Genomic DNA, 15,512 nt, shown 5'->3' with positions numbered 1-15,512 from the left:
ATATCTAAGTACAGGAGAGGAGGAAGTTGACCGAGGCTAGCTCGACTGTGATTGGAGCACAGAGCAAAAAGGGGGCGGGGCTTAGGGTCAATTCTTTGTTTTGTGGTTGCAGTGTGACGTCCTTGTTATTTTCTTTCACTCAAATTATTATGAAAAATATTCATTATTGATTGAAATGAAAGTAAAATATCAAATGGAGATATCATCGTAAGATATCTCCACTCAGGAAACAGTAGAGAGCCAGTGGCGGCGGCGGCGGCGGCGGGTTTCCTCTCATTCTTTCAATCACTGAGATGATTCACAGAATAAATGATGTGAGCCGGGATGAAAGGCGCACAATGAGCGGGGAGGAGGAGCTGCCGGGGGTTAAATGAAAACCTCGGGACCATTCACGTCCCCTCCGTCGGTGTCAGGAACTTTTAAACCTTAAACTAGCGGCCCAGCGGGGGGCGCCGGCCCCCTGACCCGCCACCGCGCTCCGAACATGATTGCTTTTGTTCTGCGGAGAATATTCAAATGTGTCTGTATAAAAGCGCGGCGTGTGGGTCGTAACACGCCGATTCTTCCAAACTGGTACAGATGCTGCGTGTGCGCGGGGGGTCACAGCCCGGCGGTTAACAAAGCCCCCGCATGCTTACAATGATCCAGACTGCACATTCACTGCAATTTAGCTTGAGTAATAGATGAGGGTCACGCTGGGTCACTTTCAATTTCCACTTCCAGGGGGGGAAAATGAAAACAACTCATTTGCACAAATCTGAATAATTCAGTCACTCAAAAAGGGGAGAAATGAAAATATGTGTGTGCGGCGAGGATAAAGGGAGAGGAGGGAGACTCTGTTGCATCTCGTGCGTTAATGACGGCCGGCCTATAAAGGCTAATGATGAATCTGACGGAGGATATGAATCCAGATGTAAGAATAAAGCGTCTCTTTCTGTCGGCAGCCTCACTCAGGAGGCTCCGCTGCCTCTGGTGAGCTTTTAAACTTATCATAAATGTATTAAGATTGCAGCGGGCCATGAAACAGCTGTAGACAATTAATCTTCTGCAAATCTTATCCGAGGAATTGGTTTCTGCAAAGTAACATCTGCTGCGAGAGGCGATTATTCATGGGCGACGCGCAGCCGCCGCCGCGCCTTTATGCATAGGGCACAATCATTGCCAATGAAGTAAAAATTTATAGTTTTCCCTGTTCAGTAAAAATAACATTCAGCAGCATTAAAACATCATCCATCAACATTGTCCTGGGGCCCGGGGCCATCCCCGGCACAGAAATTAAAAAGTATTCATTTCGTGGAGAAGTTGCAGAGCGTGCTGCTCCGCTGAGCTGATTTTTTATTTATTTCTTTATTTCCTGCAGCTGAGAATGAAATTGGAGACGTGGGGTTGCAGCCGGCGTTGCTTTCGCTCTGGTTGGAGGAAGAGGAGAGATGAACCTCGCCCCCCCTCCCCACCCAACCTCACCGGAGACGCCGATCAGAAGGCGTGGGCTGTGATGGATGACGTTCGACATGGACTTAAACCGAATATGAAGTTGGAATAAAATCCAGATGTGTAATTTTCTTTGAAAGTTGTTTCTGTGAGTCTCAGTCAGCGGAGCCTAAATACCGACTGTGTTTATCCATGTTACCTTTTACAGCAACACACGAGTCCCTGAACACATCTTTAAATAGTCCTCTCAGTTAAATGATTAAAATGGAGCATAAAAAGAAAAATAAAGCTTTATATTTTGCCTTTGACCATAAATGTATTTATTTTATCATTTATCAACCTGCAGCTCTACATCTGTAAGCTAACGTCAGCAAAAACAGCAGCTAACTAACCTACATCAATAGTTTGTTAGCTAGTTAGCTACGTCTGAAGGCTAATGTTAGAACAATGCTAACTAACCACACGGACTTATTATATTATTGCCAAATATGTGTTGTTGTGTGTATTTCCTTTGAGTTGACGTCTTTGTCGCTGTGATATCGATACTCAATAAAATCTGTAATTTGACTTTAATTGTTTATATTCTGCTTATAAAAGATGAAATATGGAGGTTAAATGGAATAATTCAGAATAAAATATAATAATAAACCTAATTTAATAACTTTTCAGTCAGTATTAAACAGTTTATTGTGAACTTTAATACGGTTCCTTTAACAGCAGATTGATCAGCTGTAAAGTCCTCGTTGATTACAGGATACAGTGGACATTAAATCATGTTAAACAAAAGACACTCAAACACACAGAGAGGAGCCGTTAGTTCGGTTCAACCACTGCAGGATCGGAGAGAGAGCGCCATCATCAGGTCAACATTTGAATGTGTCCCGTTCTTTGGTTGATGATGAAATATATTCAGTCCCTCCGGGATTTCACCGGCTGTTTGTAGGATTGTTTCATCCTGATATGTCTGATTTCACAGCAGCTATTTGTGATACATGTTGCGATGTTTTTAGAAAGTGGACAGATGAAGAAAACTTGTTCCAGAGAGAATAAAATCTGTGTTTGGAGGTAAATGTGAGACTTTATTAGCTCTGCAAGATGAAATCATACAGAAACTAGCTAACGTAATGTTAGCGAAGTGCCAATCAGTCCTTCACAGGTTGGTTTAGATTTGATTGTTTCACAGCAGCTTTTGTGCAGCAGCGTGAGAATGTGTGAGGTTTCCATCGCACGCGTCTGCGTCATCACAACCAGAAACAAGAAAGTTAGTCTGGTGACATGTGACTCAATATTTTGCGTAGGAAACTAGGATTGGTTGAAGTTGCTGTGATTGGATCCGATTCGAGGGTTGCACAGAGTTCACAGGGATCGGTTGTGTGATCACAAAGAGCCAGAGGAACCTGATCAGTTCACAGATTATCTGTCTCATGTTCGACTCTCATATAATAAAAGTTTCAGTGAATATGTCTATTTTCTATTTCTATTTTAATAAAAATAACCTTCTGCAGCTTTAACTTAAATTTTAAAAGCAGAACTTTAACTTGTAACTTTTCTACATTCTGATTCTTCCACCGCTGAAAATAAAAGTGAGACCTTACAACTGTAAAGAAACACCGAAATCAAGACAATAATTAGCGATAATAATTAGCAGTGAGGTGATGAACACAGATGAAGATTGATACCTCCCGTCAGAGGCGGCTACCTGACGGCCCACAATCCCTCTGTGTTTAAACCTCAGCGTGTATTGTTCAACGCGACACGCTCAATTTATCATTAGTTGTGAGGCGAGAACGGATGAGTACACTTTCAATTTAGTTCCGCTGCTTTCTCCATTCATCACGCTGCTCTCATCATCCATCATTCCCCGAGCTCAGACCCTCAGCAAACACACTCTCATAACTTTAACGCAATTAATCTTCACGCTAAGATCATTTCATATTAATGAACCAAGACGTTTATTTGATTATTATTCGTTTGATGAAGTTGCGTCAGGAGGGAGGATCTGTGAGCGTTCTGTACGTTTACCCAGAGTGCCGCTGGTGCTTTCTGTCTTTATACAACAAGCCCTGAGAAATTGGAAAAGTTGCAGCAATAGATAGGAGGTGACCTGGAAACAAAAGCAATCAAGGTTGGAGGAAGATGTGGCGGGCCGGCGGCCGCCACCGCCATCAGCCGCTCTGTCAATAAAAGGAGAAATACCTTTTGAGGCGCGGGGCCGAGGGCAAAGAGGAGTCTGCAATTTCACACCTTCATGTACCTCGCTGGAGGACATTTTTCATGTGACTCCACCTTCTCACTCAGTCAAACACAATGAGTGGTCGGGGACAGATTGTGGATGATTCCTCTCATAACAGCCCGGGGAGGAGAGGGGGGACGGCGATTGGAAGAGGAGGTCAGCGGTCCTCCAATCGCTGCTCGACTACATAATTATTTTCTAAACTAAATAAACTGGAATTCAACCGCAGATCAATCAGTTCTCCACTTGAAGAACTTCAGACTCAATTGTAGCTCAATCAAAGCAGGAAAAAAAAAATCAATTCTGACCAATTATAGTTGGTTTCATTAGCGTATGTAAATGAGCGCTCTGAGCAGCTCGGTCTCATATTTCCCTCTTCTGGTCAGACGGACCCAGAGACCCAGAGACAGGAGGGAAGGACTCTTTATATCGTCTGTAGTTTGTTGTTTGTGTGTCAGTGACAGCTGTGTGGTCAGTTTCACTCTGTCCTGGTTGTACTGGGACGCTGCCAGCATCACGTATATGTATGTTATGTGCTGCTGTTACGTTGGGGCCTTGTTTGAAAAGGTTCTGGTCCCACAGGACCCCGTCTTTAAATGATGCATGATAATATAAATATCTGTAGAAATAACATTAAAGTAAGCAGAGCACATATATTGAGTAAGAACACAATGTAAGAGACGATGTTAAAGTCAAAATAAGACACAACCGTTAGCCTAACAAGGTTTATTTCAGAGCGTATTTGAAAGTAAAAGTCGTCTGCAGACTTCCCATTTTTATCTTGTGGAAAATAATAAAACAAGACAATAATCACAATAATAATAACACAAGGTAGAGGACATTTTGAAGTGGACCTTGTTGAATTTGAACTGACCTCCGCTCTGACCTCCAGTATAAAGCTCTCACTGGGACATCCCCCATATTAATAATAATGAACAAATCACCTACTGGACACTGATTTAATGTGAGAGATGAAGGTTGGAACCGGTGCTTTAATATATGAACACTGTGTCGGATGAATCCAGCTGTAATATGAGCGAGTGAGATTTCGACCTGAAGAGAAACAACGAGCAGAAAGAAGCTTAAAGTTGAGTAAATGTGGTGGTTGTGATAAGAAACACTGCACGCTGGCCAACATCTAGATGTGAGGAATGGCTCTGAATATGGACAGTGCCTGCGTGTATTGATCCCTTTCTCTGTATTGGACCTCCTCAGCCTCCATACATTACAGCAGGAGCACAGAATAGATGGCAGAACAATGTATTTAAAGGCATTACACTCCAACTAATGGCGAGTCTTAGAGAGAGCCTCAGTCATTTACCCTCGTGAGTGGTCAGAGCGCTCAGTTCCCAGCACAGCGTGATTTAAAATGATGTCCTCTGCGGACTACATTCACTTGGATTCAATTTGGAAATGTATTCATATTTACTTAGTGTACCTGCATTGCATTTGTATAGATCACTGGAGGGTAAAAGTAAAATTGAGCAAATTGAATCAACATATTGGGACATACGGGGTGGTTGTATGGAGTCTGCAGTCAGGGTCACTCCAATGCCTTTTATGATGTCCCTCTGAAATCTATCTGAATCACATTAAATTGGATATAAAGATGTGCAGACACATACATCACAGTAAATGGTGTGGTGGAGCATCGCTCGCCAAGAATCCCACCTCAGCAATCGGGTTATAGAATCGGCTTTAGATCCTATTAATAATTCACAATCTTGTTAGGGGAGAACAAACATTTCTGTTCAAGCAATTTGAGTTGTGGGATTGTTATTTGGGGCGGGAGCTGCGGTGTGAGAGCCGGGGAGGCTGCGAGATGTAAGCTCGGCTGTGTGTGGAAGAATAACTCGCTGCTATTTCACAGTCTCTGCTTTCTTTATTAAAGCGCCGTCACAGTAAACACGGCCCGCCTCGACTCAGCTGTGCAGCCGCTCTCCGCTCTCGCCGGAGGACGACCAGCTTTTATTTTTATTATCAAGGACACACTCGCCCCACCTGAACAATCACACTGAAAGTCATATTACAGCGTGTTAGCGCCGCGGCTAACAGTTGCTTTCATTACGAATAAATGCACAAACAACGGCGCTGTCTCAGCTGAAGACTGGATCTTTGACTGATTTTTGTATGTTATTATATATGATATGATCTTTCTGGACCCTTTTTGTTCAATGTTATTGATTCTTCAGGTTTTCTATAAAATGTCAGAGACGTCTTTAAATATGACCCCCAAAAACCATAAAATGAGAGATTACAGTTCAGGAGAGGAAAAGCATTGATAAACATTAATAATAATGAATGCAGCTATAATATACTGTATATAATATATATAATATAAAGTCATAATTCTGTAAAGATTGTTTGTTGCATCTAAATTAAACTAAAACTTATTAAAAGAGGAAACATTCCAGATATTATAGTTTGTTATATTAATTAAAATATATTATAAAATAAAACTATAAAATCTGAAATAAAACAACTTCAACTCCAGAGAAAAACACAGAAAAAGAAGTTGCAATAAGAATCTCTTCAATAAAATATCAGACATCATGAATTAAATGTGACAACAGATTATTTTAAGAATATTCAGAGAGAAGTGAAATGTTTGTTTTATAAAAGGAGGAAGACGATGAAGACGATGATGATGAAACCTGTCGGGTTTATGAGCAGAAGTTACCAAAAGATAAACACTTTAATTCATTCATTTTATTAATAAACTGAAACTGAATTTATGTATTTTGTGAATATTTGGAAAGAAAATTAAACAGACAGAAATATAATAATATAATAACATTATTATAATATAATAATATTATAATAATAATTTGCTGTAAAATACAGTAAGATTTACTGTCTTTCTGTATTTTACAGCTGATCAGAAACATTAAACTGATGAAGAATCACAGTCGTCACTTTATCTCATACAAACAAAGATTTAGTGTAAAGTCGTCATAATCAATAATTACATTTACTGTAAAATTCAATAATTATTATCAGTTTCATTTTTACTCGACGTCAGTTCAAATTCTGACCTCTGCAAATGTTTCTCTTGTTGCTGTTTGTAAAATCTTTGATTATTTTATTTAATTATTTAATAACGCAGCATTTTTTATTAATTTACCCAGTTTGAAATATTTTAACGACTTGCTGACCAACACAAACATTAATAGAACAAAACACCATCAAAGCTTCATTTCAGTAGCAATGTTTTATTAATAGTAATATTAATAATAATAATAATAATGTTGTAATAACACAAAGACGGCATTGAAGTTGAAATGTGTAGTTGATTAGTTGAACTTATAATTTAATTTGAGGATCTTTGTCAAACTGACAGTTTACAGAAGTTAACAATCACATTGAAAACAGGAATATTGAATATTAAATGTTATTTATCAAACGTACATTTACTGTTTTATTGAACTCATTGTCTAATTATTGTGTAATTACTGTGTAATTACTGTGTAATTATTGTGTAATTATTATGTAGGATTTAGTCCCACGCGAGGGAGAAACTACGGTGGCTCATGAAGGTCCTCTCTGGATCCAGTTTTGGTTTGTCCGCTCTGGGCTCCTGTAGAAACATGGCGGACTCTACCAGAAGACGACCCGCTGCCTCTGTAGATAAAAACGTCTCATTCTAATAAACACAATGATTCTTCTTATCAGCTGATTAAACGATAATGAAAACCTACCTATAGATATTATATTAATGTTTCACACTGGAGCTTTAATATTCGTAAAGTCTAAAAGTATCTGAGTAACACTCCTCTAATCAGGGGTCGTACCTCCGGTCGGGCCTGATGTGATCCGCTGGGTTCGGGTCCAATCGGTGCCGTAGGTCAGTTTTAAAAAACGATATTAAATATATATGTAATATTTTATGAATAGTGCATGCAACTGTCCGATCAAAGCTCTACTCTAATGAACGCTTTATTTTGAAATTCAGTCTGTATTTGGTATTTTGAGGTTTCAGTGGATGTTTTTACATCAATGAAGGATTCAGAATTTCCTGATATTCATGGAGAGAAAACAGCTTTTATTTGCTGTTACTGATTAAGATGAAGAATAATGTCTGTGGGTTTGTCTTTGCATTGAACTCGAGGAGACATTTTCATTGGCTGCTCTTTGTTTTATTTTTATTTATCATTCAGAATTTAGTTATTGGCATTTATTTCAGTGGTTCTGGATCCAATTCAATCCATGATCATTAATATTAGGCTGTTATATCTTCATCCTGCACTAAATAATAAAGTATAAACATCACAACTGCTGATTCTTATTAATATGAATAAAAGTGGAAGAAACAGATTTATGATTTATTTATTGATTATTGTTATTTCAGTTGATATTGTCCTTTATATCATAATTAAAAGCATTGAGAGCTTTAATGGAACCTTTCTGATGTTTCTGAATAGAGACTGTATATTGATTATTGATTATTGATTAATGAACTGATCGGGCGTACAGCAGACGGCATTAATGGATGATTTTGTGTTATGAATAATGTTGTTGTTATTTGTGGATGTTTGTTTGTTGTTTATGTGTTTTGTTGTCAGACAGTTGACATGTTTGTTTTGTTGTTTGTTAATGTGTCTGAATAATCTCATGATCTTCATTCATTCATTCATTCATTCATTCAAAATAACTGACTGTTTTCATTTTTCTTTCATTCAGAACGAGTTTTATTTATTGTATTGTGAACTTTATTGATCTTTTATAAATCTGTTTGTCTGTAACTCAGATCTGTTTCATGACTCAACATTTCTTCCTGTTTCTGTTTGAACCTTAAGTTTATGATTCATTGTGTGTGTGTGTGTGTGTGTGTGTGTGTGTGTGTGTGTGATGATTTAATTTCATTATCATCAGTATTATTAATGTATTTATTTTTGTTTAAATTCATGTTTTTCACTGAAAACGAGATTCTGGAACCTCAAATTAAAACACTTAATTTCACACAATAAAATTGAATTATTCTCCCTCAGCGTAACTGACGACCGCTCGCTTCAACTGGAGGAAAAGTAATTTAAACTATTTTATGACATTTTATAGGCTCGAACTCTGGTTCCCAAACTACGGTACGTGTACCACTGGTGGCACGCAAACTCCCTCTAGCGGTGGATTATTGGATTATTGTTTATTTATTATTATGTATTTTGGGGTTTTATTGTCTTTGATGGATAGAGACAGCTGTAGAGTGACAGAAAGAGGAGAGAGAGAGAGAGAGGATGAGACGGGCCGGAGGGTCGGGGTTGAACCCACGGTCAGCGTACGGTACGAGAGGCTGCAGCTCTACCAGGTGAAATATTCTGTAATATTACAGAGATAAAGTTTAGTGACTTCTTTTAAATCACTTCTGAAGACCCGTTTTTATAGACCTGCCTTCATGTGTTCATCTTTATTCTATTTTATCTTATGCATGTATTATTATTATTTTTATGGCTCTTATTATTGTATATTTTTATTTGTGTTTATTATTTTTATTTCTATATTTAATTACATTTTGTGTATCACAGATATCATTTTGCTTCATCTATCAAAGCACTTTCTAGTTTTTAAAAAGTGCTTTATAAAAAAGTTATGAACATTATTGTTATTATTATTATTATTATTATTGGTATTATTAGTATTTTGTTTCAGTATCAGCCTGTTACATGTGATGGTTAGATACTGGGCGGATATCAGATGGCTCCAAACAGGAACTGTAGGGAGGAGAAATGTGGACCAGGAGGATCCTTTTCCACCAGACCGGCTCTGGTTTCTAAACCAGTCCACGATAAATAAAGTTGCATCCTGTGTAAACTACAACTGAACAGGGTCGACCTGTGCTGCTGGATTTTAACGTCGGTCAAAATGGTTGAACTGGGTCTGATACTGTCTGACGCGGCCTAGAAGATTCATCAGTGACAAAAATGATTAGTTGTAGTCATGTACTTGCACTGAGCCCTGCGGAGGTCAGTGATAACAGCAGGGTGGAGAATAGCTGGGGGACAAACGCTGCCACGAGTTCGTGTGGTCGAGGTTTTAGAAGTAAAATGACTTTATGCAGAATAAAGGAACGTTTGAAGAAGTGACGAAGAATGTTTCTGCTTCGTCTTATTAACGTGGCGACCCCTCAGATTCATCCTGCGACCGCTCATGGGGGTCTCGACCCACAGGTTGGAAACCACTGCTTTATAACACATTTAGAAAACTGTTTAAAAAGTCACTTATTATTTATGGATATTTCTTTATTTCTAGTCTTTCTTCTTGTTTTGCTCTATTTTTCCTCCTTTCCTTTTTTTGTTTCTTGTTTTTTACATTCATGTTAATATTTACTTTCTATTTTCATTGTTTTTATCTTTAATTATCTTTCACAGTGAGGCGGTTCCACTTATTTAAACTTATTGTAAATAATTTTACAGAACGTTTTCTGGCAAGAATAAAACAATGTTTTACAATGTGTGGAACTTAATGTTAAAAATAATATCAAGAACAATAATAATAATAATAATAATCATAAATATAGATATATATACACAACATACACCACCTCATACACAGACTGTCTGTCATGTTATTTTGCATCAAAACAAACAATAACACAAACAATAACACAAACAAACACAGGTGCAGTGAATATAAATGTGTATGAAGATAAATCTTTACAATCAATATTTGTTTTTGAGCAGCAACAACAACAAACATGGTTTAAAAAATATAAACAATTCAAACATTTAAGACGTTCTCGCAGAAAGAAGAAAGAAAGAAAGAAAGAGTTTCCAGTCTTTACTGGCAGTCAGGAGGAGGAGGAGGAGGAGAAATAGATGAAGAGGATGATTATCTTGTCATTCGCTGCCTCCTGCTGGAGGAAATATACTCCTACACACACAGAACTTCAAAATAAAAGCTGATTTGAACTTTGGTGTGAGAGTTTAAAAACTGTAAAATAATAATAAGGTAAAATGAGTGTTTCTCATCTCTGTAGGGATCCTTTCCATAATACTGTCTGAAAATAAATGTTTACAATGAATAATGTTTATTTCTGATCAGCTCACAACAACAAATATGGTTTAAAAAATATAAACAAACATAAAATATGTTCCCAAAGAGAAAGAAAGTGTCTCCAGTCTTCAGTGACTGTCAGGAGGAGGGCGGGGGGGAGAGAGAAATGGATGAAGGAGATTATGTGTTGTCATTCGTTGCCCCCTGCTGGTAGAAATACACTCCTACACACACAGAACTTCAAAATAAGAGCTGATTTGAACTTTGGTGTGACAGTTTAAAAACTGTAAAATAAGACTTTAAAACGAGTTCTCAGACGACTCTGGAATGTTCATCTAGTTCCAGGTCACTGGGAGTGATTGTCCAGTGTCACCGGTATCACCAGTATCACCAGTATCACCAGTATCACCAGTGTCACTGCTCCTCTGTGCTGGAGGAGTTCTGTCCGACGATGATGCTGCTGTACATCTTCTGCTGCTCCTCTTTATACGAATCCTTCACTTTTCCTCTTTTCAGTCCTCCATCCCTGAAACAGACAACGACGAGGACGAGCAGTAAAATATCACTCTTGTTATTATTATTATTATTATTATATTATATAGATTCAGTCAAACAACCGTTGTAAACTTTAATCATCAATAAATAATATGTTAAACACAAACTAGATGGCAGATACATGTGAGGAAATATAAGTGAACTGCGAGAGTTGTGAAAAATATTTCTCTCTGAAATTAAGTGGAAGTAATAATTACTCCTGTAAAGTACCTCAGAACTACAGATACTCTATAAGTACAGTACTTGCTGACAATGAGTGAAGTAATCTGAGTATTTGGTGGATGATCCTCACCATGCCAGGTCCAGCAGTCCTCCCTGTTGAGCGATGGCAGATTTCACTCTGTTGGCAAACTGAGCTGCATCCTCACCGTCCTGCTCACAACACAGAGTACAGATTACACATTGTCTACAGCATTGACCTACGCCCTGTATCTAGAGCACTGATTTCTGTCCTGTATCTGTCCTGACTTCTGTAACTTAGGTATTATTGTCAAATGGAGTCAATGAACTCTTTACTGTCTTTGAAAGACAATTAGTGTCAGATTATTGGAGCAAATTATTACATTATTTTATTATTTTAAATTTGTTTCCAGTGAGATATTGTTGAGTTTATATAGTGACTTTGCTGCTCTAGAAACAATATTAAGTTATATTTAATATATAAATTAATTGTCTGAGAGACAGAGGCCGGCTATATAAAACTATAATCTGTGTTTTTTTCTTATATTGTTGTAATGATAATAGTCTATAATTATGTTAAAATGCAGACGTAACAAGACAAAACAGATGAGAGAGGGAGACTCGACTCGGTTTGAAGGTTCAGTTAGCTTTACACAGAAACAGTCGGTACTTTTTATTTTTATACTTTGAGCACATTTCAGAGCCTTTTTCACTTTTACTGGAGTAAAGAATCACTTCCTTTTTAAGTATCTTCACTTCTACTTGAGTAAAGACTGTGTGTACTTGTGCCTCCTCTGAGTGATATAAATGCACATACATAAAATGTGGTGTACTCTGCAGAGAAGCTGTCTATATGGTCCAACTTTAGTCTCACTTCTTTGGTCACAGTAGTGTTAAACCACAATATGTTTTATTATTTGACTTCCAGTCAGCTGATAATATTATGTCTGCTTTGCTGTGAAATAGATAAAGAAAAACACATAAACAAGAAAAGGGCCCTTAAATATTTTAGTTATATCTAATAATTTAAATCAGATCAGCTTCAAACTGTGTGTAATGAAAGTGTGTGTTCCTGTTGAGAGGAGGAGCTGTTTGAGTTGTACCTGTATGGTCATTGGAGGGAGGTACCACACATTGACCACGATGGCCCAGCTGGTCATCATCCGGAGCAGATAACTGACCATGTTGTATTTACTGCTGTTCCAGAAAGCATCGCCGAACTGAGGGTCGTACTGAGACACAGAGAGAGAGCGAGTTCATCCTTTTATGGTCACTTCCTGTTGTGTACTAGCAGTGCCTGAAACGGGTCAGTACTTCTGATTTTTGTCCTTGAGTTTCTTTACTGCGGTCACCTCTGGTGAGTATGGCCGTACCCACCACTGAGTTCACTAGACCTCTGTATTTCTTCAGAATATTTGCCTAAAAATAACTTTACCTTGATGCCCCCAAACCTCCCTCACAAGTTCAGTGTTTGGACCTCTGTATTTCTAAAACCCTGCGTACAGCAGTGCTGAAGGGTTCTCATAAACAACTGCGTAACTAACGCAGATTAACACTTAAAATGAATTAGAAACAGCATAATCATTTATTGTTGTTCACTACTTACTGAGCAGGAGGGAGGGAGGGATGGTGTGTTAAGGGTATATTTTGTTCAGTTATGTTGCTATAATCTGTTGTATTATTAGTTTGTAATACAACAGATTATAATCTCTTGTAATCCTTCCTCGATTAAACATGCTTTACTAAAAGAAACAGCAAAAGAATTAAAGTTGTTCTGAATTAGGGTACTGGTCCCTTTTTTGGTCCAACTCAGGCACTGGTTCATCATTTATTTAATCAGATAAAAGTCTTGTTGAGATTAAACTGAGACCTAAACAAGACGCCACATTCTGCTTTAAAGACTCTTTATTTCAGGTGGTCTCAGCTGGTTGTTTAATCCTTTACAGCTCCTCTAAAGGTTTAACTGGTTTCCACTGGTTTTACCTTGATTGTGACCGGGTATATGGTCCCTCCAATTTCAAAGCTTCCCTTCTTGAACATCATGACTGAAGTGTTGTTGATGCAGGTTCCTGTTAGAAACAGACACACAGGCAGAAGTTATCCGACCATAAAACCACCATCATCATCCTCACATCACCAGCTACAGCAGCAGACTCTGACCTTCAGGGAATATCAGGATGGGAAGTTTGGTCTTGGCTGCGATGTGAGCTTTCAGCCTGCAGACAGAGGAACAGACTGTCAGTAGATTGTTTCAGTTCAAGCACTGAACTCTGGATCCTCCACTGAAACCTCCACTAGTCTCATTCACTAGGGCTCTATCCTGTTGTGTTTGAAGTGTGTTTTATGATCTGTGAGGTAAAAATACAAGTTTTTTCTAATGGAGTCTGGTGGGTCGTAGCCCCCCCTTTGTTTTGGTTTGAGACGCTGGTACTCTAGTGTGACATCCAGTGGCAGTGATTGTATAAGTGTATATATAACCTTTAACTTTTTAAGGTGAAGACTGAGAGTGAATTGAATACTGTTTGTGCGCAGGCAGTTGTTTCTAAATGTCTCTGCTTCCCTGAACTTCAATACAAACTAACCAACAACCACTGATCACACTGAGCAAAATCACGTTTTTGTCTCTTTGGGACGACACTTGGACAATTTTGAGAGACGATTTCCAGGTAACAATTGACTTTGTGCTATTTATCCTCTTTTTAACTCTGCTGAAGCATCATGTTAACTTCAACTTTCGATATACACATCAACAATTATACTTCATATAAAATGATATCCGTCAGTATTTTAAAGATCCACAAACTCTCCCTGTACAGAAGAAAGAAAACAACCAGGTCACTGGATTAAAGCAGAAGTCCTGTAAGTTCCTCTAAATTCATCAAACCTCATTTTTTAATGTGCTGATCAACTCTGACTCGGCTTGTTTGTGTCCGACTGTCCGAAAACCAGCAAAAAACACCAACTCGTGTCTTCTCAACACACTCACATGTTACATTTACAGTATGAGAGTTAGTTATATTTACTGTATAACTGTAAAACTTCAGTTAATATCTTTATTTATTTATTCCGGGTGCTGCTGTTGTGCATGTCGGCTCTCTGCAAAGGTTCTGCTACACTAAATGGAACAGAGCCTTCATTACTGTGTTTACCCTACTGTTTCATTTCAAAATGGCTGCTGTGAGAAAGGTCCTGTCTCACCTGTTGGTCACAGCGTGCCGGTCCTTCATCTCTGACCTCTCGAACCAAACGTGAGGACACGACCTCACCATTGACCTCTGCATGACCCCCATCAGCCCGCCGTGGATCTGACCCACCTGTGGACGACAGAGAGTGCTGAGTGTGACATCACATCAAAACACGTGGCGAGAGAGACGCACCCGCGGACGACACTCACCATGGCGTAGCAACCGTCGTTGGCCAGAATCACCACGTCGATGGGAGTGGTGTGGTTGGCGACACAGATTCCTCCTTTCTGAGGTTTGTTTTCTCTGTGGGGACGAGAGGACAAAGTGTTAGCGGCTCCTGATCATAAACAGTAACATACCTGTTGTGGTAGGGGATAACATACCTGTTGTGGTAGGGGATAACATACCTGTTGTGGTAGGGGATAACATACCTGTTGTGGTAGGGGATAACATACCTGTTGTGGTAGTGGATGGTGGCTGACAGCCCTCTGGCACAGATCCTGTAGCAGGTCAGATGGACCAGTTCACTCAGCCAGTTCTTCACACTGACCAACACAAAATATACAAACTTCATCTGAGAACATTAAAACCACAACTTTACACCAGGAAACTGTTTCTTTAAAGGTGTTGCTGTGTTGTTGTGTTGCTGTGTCTCGTTGCTGTGTTGCTGTGTCTCGTTGCTGTGTTGCTGTGTTGCTGTGTCTCGTTGCTGTACCTGCTCTCGGGCAGAAATCCAACCAGAACCGTTCCGATCACGAGCCACGAGAGGCCGATGATGGCCAGCGTAATCCTGCAGGAACACGAGAGAGAGGAAGTGTTAAAAAGTCTCTTATGACTGACGTCGAAGGAGCATCCTGGATTTTTGGAGTCTGATGGTTCGTGTCCACAAACGTTTTTGGACGTGCAAAACTCACTTTGACGCTTCCCAACCAATTCACCTG

At 38.9% G+C, this 15,512-nt stretch overlaps 1 protein-coding gene across 1 annotated transcript in view; it reads right to left on the bottom strand.

Moving 5' to 3' along the window:
• Positions 1-10,205: 10,205 nt before the first annotated feature.
• gpat3 (glycerol-3-phosphate acyltransferase 3) overlaps positions 10,206-15,512 on the bottom strand; it is an 11,398-nt gene continuing 6,091 nt past the window's right edge. Inside the window, exons 5-13 of the mRNA XM_051378583.1 lie at positions 15,287-15,361; positions 15,027-15,116; positions 14,781-14,874; positions 14,585-14,700; positions 13,547-13,602; positions 13,370-13,455; positions 12,490-12,618; positions 11,499-11,578; positions 10,206-11,177 (exon numbers count right to left, since the gene is read on the bottom strand). Of these exons, the coding sequence (XP_051234543.1) occupies positions 11,066-11,177; positions 11,499-11,578; positions 12,490-12,618; positions 13,370-13,455; positions 13,547-13,602; positions 14,585-14,700; positions 14,781-14,874; positions 15,027-15,116; positions 15,287-15,361 (838 nt within the window). The 3' untranslated portion in view covers positions 10,206-11,065. The remainder of the gene's footprint in view (positions 11,178-11,498; positions 11,579-12,489; positions 12,619-13,369; positions 13,456-13,546; positions 13,603-14,584; positions 14,701-14,780; positions 14,875-15,026; positions 15,117-15,286; positions 15,362-15,512) is intronic.

Source organism: Dicentrarchus labrax, unplaced genomic scaffold (assembly GCF_905237075.1).
Source record: "Dicentrarchus labrax unplaced genomic scaffold, dlabrax2021, whole genome shotgun sequence".
NCBI lineage: Eukaryota > Metazoa > Chordata > Actinopteri > Moronidae > Dicentrarchus > Dicentrarchus labrax.
The sequence above is the reverse complement of the archived record's forward strand: the minus strand, read 5'-3'. Positions and strand labels throughout refer to the sequence as shown.